Source organism: Gekko japonicus, unplaced genomic scaffold, assembly GCF_001447785.1.
Source record: "Gekko japonicus isolate JY-2015 unplaced genomic scaffold, Gekko_japonicus_V1.1 scaffold359, whole genome shotgun sequence".
Classification (NCBI taxonomy): Eukaryota; Metazoa; Chordata; class Lepidosauria; order Squamata; family Gekkonidae; genus Gekko; species Gekko japonicus.
The window spans coordinates 938649-946993 of record NW_015166431.1 but is presented as its reverse complement, the minus strand read 5'-3'; the positions used below and the strand labels follow the sequence as shown (position 1 = coordinate 946993).

Genomic DNA, 8345 nt, shown 5'->3' with positions numbered 1-8345 from the left:
ATGCTGGGGACCTGCCAAGCCTAGAGTGCAGAGTGAAGGACATATCTTGGGGAGAGCTGGGCATAGGGTTGGGAAATTACCTGGAGATTTTGGGGGTGGAGCTTGTGGAGGGCAGAGTTTGGGGAGGGACTTCAGCAGAGTATAATGCCGTAGAGCCCGCCCTTCCAAGCAGCCGTTGTCTCCGGGGGAACTAATTTTGGTTGTCCGGAGATCAACTTATACTAGTGGGAGAACTCCAGGCACCAACTGGAGCATATTGCATATTTCCCATTCAGCCCCGGGATTGCTTTGGGTCACGCATATACCGTCAGGCTAATGACTTGTTCGAGGTAATAAAAGAGAAGAAACATCAGAAATATTGTCCTGCGCTCTCCAGGATTGATGAAAAGTGACAGATTCAAAGACGGAACACAATTTTTAATACCAGATCCTCTCGCTGTTTTAATTTAGGAACATTTATGGGTAGTTTCAGATTTTAGTTTTCCATTCCTACAGATTATCTATGCCTTCTTTTCATTTTAAGATATTAAAAATATGTTTCCATACATGTATCTTTTTACACTCTATCCAAGGTATCCCTCTTTCCAGCAAACAAAATAACGAAATCACGATGCTCAAATAATATCTATCTATTGATCTGATTCCCCACCACCACCCGCTGTGAAATCCACAGGAAACATGTTCCGTTATTAGTATTTATTGATTACATCATCCAAGACAAGGGGAGGAGGCGGTTTGCAAAAGCTGTGAACGTTTCTCGGCGCTGTAGGCTCTTTGGAGAGGAGCCCTGAGCGGCTCTTTAGCTATTTGGCGTTGCTCCTCCTTTTCTCCTCTCAAGCTAGTCTGAGGTTGCAGGGCTGGCTCCCCCCTCCCCTCCCTATTTTGGAGAAGTGGTGTCTGAAGCCTGGACAAATTGGGGGAAGGGAAGCCGGAAAGTACAGTGGGACCGCACTTGCTCCGCCGTGCGACCGGGCCTGTCTTTCTCCCCTACTCCGTGGGGGTTTTTCTCGCGGAAGGGGGGGTTTACACAGCACATGGGAAGCAGTTTGGAATCCTGGAGGCGGCGGACGAAAGTGGTGCGGGCTTTGCTGCTCAAAGTTCCCGTTCCGCTCGGGCGGCCAGTCTTATGAGACACTGTGTCATCGTGCCCAGCTGGGGCGAGCGGGAGGAAAATCCCTGAGAGCCAAATTTGGCACTGGACCGGGGGGTGGGGGGGGGAAATGCCATCTTCAGTGATTTGCGGCGCCTGCTGAAAGCGACCGAGCGAGCCCCGCCGGCCACAGACACTACAACGCTCCTGGCTGGGTAATGTACAAGAATCGTCGCCTTCTCCGCTCGGCGTGTGAAACCTTTCATTGTATTTAATATAGACATATACAGACATTTTTTTAAAAAAAAATGACGATCTGCTTGGAAGCATCATGGCCAATGGGACGGGGGCGACGGTCATGCTGAAATGCGTGGTGGTCGGAGACGGAGCGGTGGGCAAAACTTGCCTGCTCATGAGCTATGCCAACGACGCCTTCCCGGAGGAGTATGTGCCCACCGTCTTTGACCATTACGCAGGTAAGAAAGATGGGCCAGGGTGGGTGGTGGTGTGGGGAGACGTGTCTCGCTTGGAAGTGCTGAGTAAGTGCTGTGCCACTCGCTCCCCCCCCGCAAAAAAAAAACAAGCATCGCAGGAAGTTCAGCAAAAACTTTGCTGTTTCCACTCCTTCTCCTTCTCTTTTCACCCACCCAGCCCCGCTTTCTCATTGCCACCGCCTTGACCTTCTGGTTACCCCTTTTGCAAAAACCAAAGTTGCCAGAAAGGACTGGATTGGAGCCCCTGTCAGTCCATGCATTTGTATTGGGGGGTGGGGGGTGTTCTGATATGGCTGGGAGAGGACGGGAAACCCGGGCTGACTAGATATATATCCCAAATTGTGCGACGTGCACACTCACACGGGGGTCATCTTTTGTTGCATCCACTGCATTGACAGACATTCTGTCCCCAAAAGTGCTTGGGGAAAACTATTTTGCACAGAGGCAGGCAGCTGTTTCACTCTATACCCCCCCTTCCTTAGATGTCTGTGTTGTTTTATTATTGTTGTTGAGTAATTGAAACCACTCCTGCTGCTGCTTCTTGGTGGAGGGAAAGAGAGTGAGCAAGAGAGAGAGAGAGAGAGAGAGAAGGAGAGCTTGTGTTGGGGTGCCTGGCTTCATTTTCTCTCTGCTTTGTTTTATAGTCAGCGTGACTGTTGGTGGCAAGCAGTATCTCCTTGGGCTGTATGACACTGCGGGACAGGTAAGGACTTCTCTGATCCAAAACCTTCAGAGAGCCAGATCGGGTCCTTTTTTTTTTTTTAAGAGAAAGAGAGAAAGATCAGCATATGGTGTTTTCCAAAGCTTTAGCTCTTTTCATGCTTACTTGCACACACTGAATTATTCAAAGATGTCTGTTTATGTTGAGGAGTCTCACTACAGCTGCCTGCCATAAGCACCTCGTTGGCTGCCTTGTCACACAGACACTTGGGGGGGGGAGCTGCTTCCCAGAGCTGCCCCCCCATTCCAATTTTAAAAAGAATGATAAAAGCACTTCCCTTAATGTCCTGATCAAACTCCTGTCCCACAGTGAAAACAACCAGCGGCGAGATACTTTATTTTTAGTTCCAAATGGCTGGGTCCTCTTTTGAGTTCTGCCTGGCTCCTCATTGGTGAACAGGCAACACGAACCTCCAGCTCTGATTGGTGAATAATGGCATCATCTAATGTTATGGGAAGGCATTTTGTCTGACTGTGTTTATCGCAGCCCAGGGAAGCATCACTTTCTATCCTGAAATCATCCTTGGAGTCAAAACATTTGCAAAGGAATGACTGACTAGTTCTGGAGCTCACCAGACAAGGGTGCATCTCTTCTGCTGCAAGCACATCTGCTCAGGCAAGAAAGGAAATCCCAAATTGCTGCTCTGGCTTCCAGATCAGACATAATGAGCAGCAACAATAACAAACTCCCACTCAGTGCTTGCCAGTTTTTGCATTATTTTAAACACAACAGTGCCTGGCTTTCGTAGCACCCTAACAGTAGATTACGGTAGCCTCATGCCGGGTGCTTTAATTACAGATGTTCTTGTCAAAGAGGTAGAGCTCTGGAGTGGCCCAAGTAAAACATATCTGAAAAACCAGTTACGCATTTCTCTGATCCCTATATATCATAGAAAGACCACATCATTCGATGTCACCAAATATAGTTCAGCCTAATCTGAATCATATAGGAGAAATAAGCAAATGTTCAGATGAACAAAAATGCTTTTTGCATGAGCCCTTAATACAAAGTAGTCTCAATTAACATAATGTGTGGTTTAATTAAGGGATTTTTTTGTCTGTTTAAAAAATAATGATCAGATTATGTGGAATTAAGCACTGGTTAAAAAAATTCAGGAGGCAAACATTAAAAAATAATGAGGTAGTTGTTTTCTTTTGTTGTCTAAACCTTAATGGCTCACACTGCAGTTGTGCCCTCAAACTTTTTCTTCATTGTCAGGCATGCTATAAACATTCAGAGTTTTCCTAGCTGGAGCATTATACAGACATGGAAAAAAGCAGTAGGACATTCAGCAAAATTGCAAGAGACTGCAGTCCTTCATTAGGCAGTCCAGAAGAGCACATGGGAAGAAAGACTCTTCCAACCCATTTAAAAAAACAAAAAAAACCCCCCTCAGATAGCCATTGCTCGAAGTCATACACTACAAAATGTTCTGAATGGCCCTTACAGGGTAGTTGAGGCTGAGGTTGTTAGGAAACCTGTGTGCTTATTGTTAGCAACATTATGGCTATAGTAGCTGGACCTCAAGGACTCCTGCTGGGTGTTTAAGAGAAGGGGCCTTAATCAGTGGTAGAGCACATGCTTTAGGTGTGTAAGGTCTCAGTTTCACTCTCCAGCAACACTAATTCAAAAAGGATGCTGGAAAGCTCATTAGCTGAGGCCTTGAAGAGATGATGTTAGTAGAGCAATTTCAGGCTCGGTGAACTGATGGTCAGTATGATGCAGCGCTTCCTTGGTTTATCACAGTTCTTGACGTAATAAAAGGTTTGTTAGTACATTTGTAGAGTATGCTGTATCTGTGTGTGTAGATGTGTGAGAGAGGCTTGGTGTACGTTTGGAGGTAACCTGTGGCTGGAGTGCTCAGCCATTAACGGTTCATCTCTGTAAATGAAGGGAAGTCCCTGTTTGGGCCTTTTCAAATGTAGCTAAGGCAAAGGAGAATTACGTTTGCTGACAGAAACCTACCTGGCCTTAGCAAGGTGGGAAGGACTGCCTCTTCCAATATGAAAGTGCCTGTCATCATCAGAGAACCTTCTTTGGGTGTTCGTGAGAGGGATAGTGAGCAAACACAGGACCTCTTCAGTTGTGGCACTGTTACCTCTGGAACTCCCACCCCAAGAAGGTCGCTTAAGCACCTTCTTGGTTGACTTTCAGGCCCCAGGTTTTTGAGGTTTCCTTTCAACTTGCCCGCTTTCAGTCTGCCCTTCTAAACCTCCCCTGCTGCCTTTGGTTAAAGTGCTCTGATTGTGGTCTGTTTTTGTTTGCTTCTGTTGTTATACTATTGACTCATCAATTTTCTGCTTCTTAATTTTTTCCCATTTGTTTTAATGGTGATGGTTACTGACTCTTGTCGTATTTATGATTTTTATGGTGTTGATGCAAGCCACTTTGGATAACTTCTTTGGGAAAAGTGGGATGCAAATAAAATAAGAAGGGGCTAGAAACAGTGTTGTCCATGACTAAAACAGATATCATAGGATTCCATCAGCCTTTAAAGGGATTGGGGCCATCTAGGAAGGGAAGAGGTACTGTAACCCTTGGACATCTGCTCAGTTTTGCTATATTCAAAACATGCTATTATTAGCAGTTTTAAAGGGGAACAGACAGGTTCTTTTAAAAGAACAAAAAATGCATAAAATTTTTGTAATACCTTTTATTAGGACTCGACCAAAGTGACACAAAACACAATGCAAGCTTTTTGAGCTCACTGGAACTCTTAATCAGGCTACATGTTACAAAATTAAAAAAAAGGGGAGACAAAAAAAGCAGATTTTTCCAGTCATAACCTTTGGACCTGGTGTTGCTGGCATTTTTTGTTCTGGGTTTTACAAACTTGTCATTTCTACCCTTTAAAACTGCTAGTGCAGGAAATCTGATTTCAGTTCCTGAAATCAAGTTGAAGGGGGCTTAAACCCCCCCCCCTTCCCTTCCCAAGCAACACCAATTTGAATTTCTGCTGTGTGTGCAACTTACCTTTAACTGACTGATAGAAATCTGTGATTTCTTTCAAGTCTGTTTAGGCCCTCAGTTGAACTGTTAAAACTGGGCTGGTGTTATGCTGGCCCTCTCTCTGGTCTCCTGTCCTGAGGTTATTTTGAAAAAAGAAAGGAGGCAAGGCAGAGCAGGGCCTTATAGGAAGGCACCAGTCAGAGGGGCTGTGACATCAGCACTCTGTCATCTTGGAATCATAGTTAATTATTAGGGGGGAGGGGCTGAGGGGCTGTGGCTTGCCTGAGGTCATTTAGTTAGTTTGTGGCTTCCCACTCACAGACCATAGAGTTCATCCATAGGTTTCAATTGCTTTCCAGATGTCCATCGGATGTCTTACCAAGGTGTGACAGCAGAAAAGAAAACTAGTATTTTCATTTTAGAGGTTGAAATGAGACCGTGATCAGTGCGTGGTACACTCTTAAAACTACAGTATATCCTCCATCATCGGGAGTTAGGAGACCTGGGAGAGTTACACATGGCGGCCCTTTCCTGTAGATTCCCCATTGTTGCTGTGTGTTCCAGTGCAGCACAGAAGCACCAGGGCTTCCAGATGGCAGGTTCCCCCCACATTCCCCCGGTCCTGGGTTTGCCAACCTGCAGGTGGTGACTGGAGGATCCCCTGGAATTACAGCTGGTCTCCAGACCATAGAGATCAGCTCCCCTGGAGGAAATAGCTGTTTTGGAAGCTGTTCTCTATGGCATTATACCCTGCTAAGATCCCTCCCCAGGCTCCACCACCCCCCTCCCAAAGTCTTCAGGAATTTCCCAATCCAGAGCTGCCATCCCTATCCAATCCCCATGGTGGTTGTCCCCCTCCCCCCCACTACTTGAGGGGGAGGGGCTTTTCAAGAATTTTTAAACTAGGAATTGACATATTGATATATCCTTATGTTGATATGTGGTTTTTAAAAATCCTCTAAAAAGTTCCCTGCAACATTCAGGTGGTGGGAATGGGCACCTCAAGGACTAGGGCAGGGGACCTGGCTGCTGGATGGGTGGGCCTGAGAAAATCTGGACCTTCCTGGCCTCACAGCAGCCTTCCAGACTTTGCTGAGATCTTTCTGAAAGCATCACAGCAAAGCAATTTTAGGAAAGATGAAGAAAGGCTGTGGAAAACCTAGGAGGTAGGCGAATGAACTACAGTGCTGTGGGAAAGTGGAGGGGAAACCCAGGTTCCCAACAGCAGCACATCTGGGGCAAGCAGACCAGGTGGAAAAGGGTTCCTGTTCTATAGGGACAGATGGTTTGACTCAAAGAGCTTCCTAGCTTGAGTAAACCTAGAGAGAATGGACACATTTTGCAAATTAAAATGCTTGTCCCACGATAGAAGATAAATCAAAAGCACTGAGGTCAAGTGATCTGATCTGTAAGGTCACAAGACAAGTTGAAAGCCAGTCTTAGGACAAGCCAAGCTTCCTGTACAGTTTTAGATTGCAGCTCATTACTTCCCAACTGCTGATTTTGTCATGAGGTTTTATTGCTGTGAGGCCAGGCTGGGTCAGGGGACTTACTTTTACACATGTTCTGGGCAGGATCCCTGACAATCGGTTACCGGCACTGCTTTCCCTCCTCCTTTTCAACCTAAACCCTGAGATTTTTCAGTGCTAGCCCACATTAGGAGGTCGGAATGAAGACCACCTTTGCAGTTAGCCATATACTTTGGGAAAGGTAGCAGTTCCCTTCAGAAAGTTATCTTTCAGAACCTTCTGTTAAAGCTGCCTGCTGACACATGGATGAGCTGGTAGCACTTTTTGTGAGTTGGTCCATGTAGAGCTGTAAAGGTGCTTAATTGACAGAAATTCTGTTTACAGTCTTTTGAGCCAAACTTTCATGGTACAATGCGCAAATGGCACAAATGCACAAATGTTCACCATTCTTGAAGCTGTTAATTGCCATGGGTTTCCCCCTCCTATTGCTGTTTTGGCACCATTGCTTTACTGGATAGGACTTCTTTTCATTTCCTAGTGTGATCCAAGCTATTCAGGGATCGTGTAATAAGCATGCTGATGTCACAATGCTATGTGGCAGATCAGATCTGGCTATGGGGTGATGTCACCGAAGGCACGGAAATGAGATTTAATGTGAGGATAGTGCTTCCCAGACTAGTACATGGATGATGCTAAACAATTAGGTATCATATTAATCACAGTGATGTCAGTGAAGATAAATGAAGAACAACCCCCCCCCCATAAAAAGCCGGGAGCCCCATCTCTGTAAGTGTGTAACATGGTGTATCTGTGCTGTGAAATACGAGTCAATACTCAAGAGTTGCCAAGATTGCCCTTTTTGTTAAATAGTTCAGTTCCAGTCAGCAGTTTCCAAGGTTAACCATCCCCCTGTTAGTATGGCTTGGGTTTTTTTCCTGATTACCTGCACCTGCCTGTAGCCAGGTCCTTAGGCCTGCTTCTCCAGCTGAGGTCCTTCACCTGGTCTTGGTAGCTCCTAGCTTTGGCCACCTCATCTCCTGGCAGGGTTAATGCTGGCAGTAGCTAGGCCTCCCCAGGCCTGGCCCAGTGCTAGTTGTGGCCTCATGGCAAGGAAAATCACTTTCCTAGTTTAGGGGAGTCCTATGTCTCACTGTAGAGAGCTCAGGCTATGCGGGCTACTCTTCTTCCCAGTTCCTAACTGGTGTCAGCCAGGTACTTTCCCCCCACCTTCTTTAGCTATCCCTTTTTATCCGTCTTCTCCTGGACCACCACCACCCCCTGGTTCCTGCTGCCCTGTGCCTACTCTTGATTAGGTCTTTCCTCCCTCAGAAACTGGCTCTGGATGGCTGTCTGCCCCTGCCATGCCCTCATTGACCCGCAGGGTGCCTCCTTCTGCCATGTTACGGGGTGCTGACATGCTTAGAGCAATGCCCATGTTCCACCCCTTCTCCCCTGAGGCTGGGGTGACCAGGGATGAGACAGGGCACATTTTTTTGTTCTGACAAAAATATTCACATTTTTGTTTTCCCCTCCAGCTCATCTCTAATTTTAACTCTAGGAAAAGATGCCCCAGTCTTGGTTCACTCAGAGGTAGAGGAATTTATAAGAAATGTCACCATCAG

The 8345-nt window shown here is 46.3% G+C and overlaps 1 protein-coding gene across 1 annotated transcript in view; it reads left to right on the top strand.

Annotated features, from left to right (window-relative positions):
- The first annotated feature begins 881 nt into the window (after window positions 1-881).
- The window catches only part of RHOQ (ras homolog family member Q), a 35566-nt gene continuing 28102 nt past the window's right edge, over window positions 882-8345 (top strand). Inside the window, exons 1-2 of the mRNA XM_015411861.1 lie at window positions 882-1566; window positions 2229-2287. Of these exons, the coding sequence (XP_015267347.1) occupies window positions 1422-1566; window positions 2229-2287 (204 nt within the window). The 5' untranslated portion in view covers window positions 882-1421. The remainder of the gene's footprint in view (window positions 1567-2228; window positions 2288-8345) is intronic.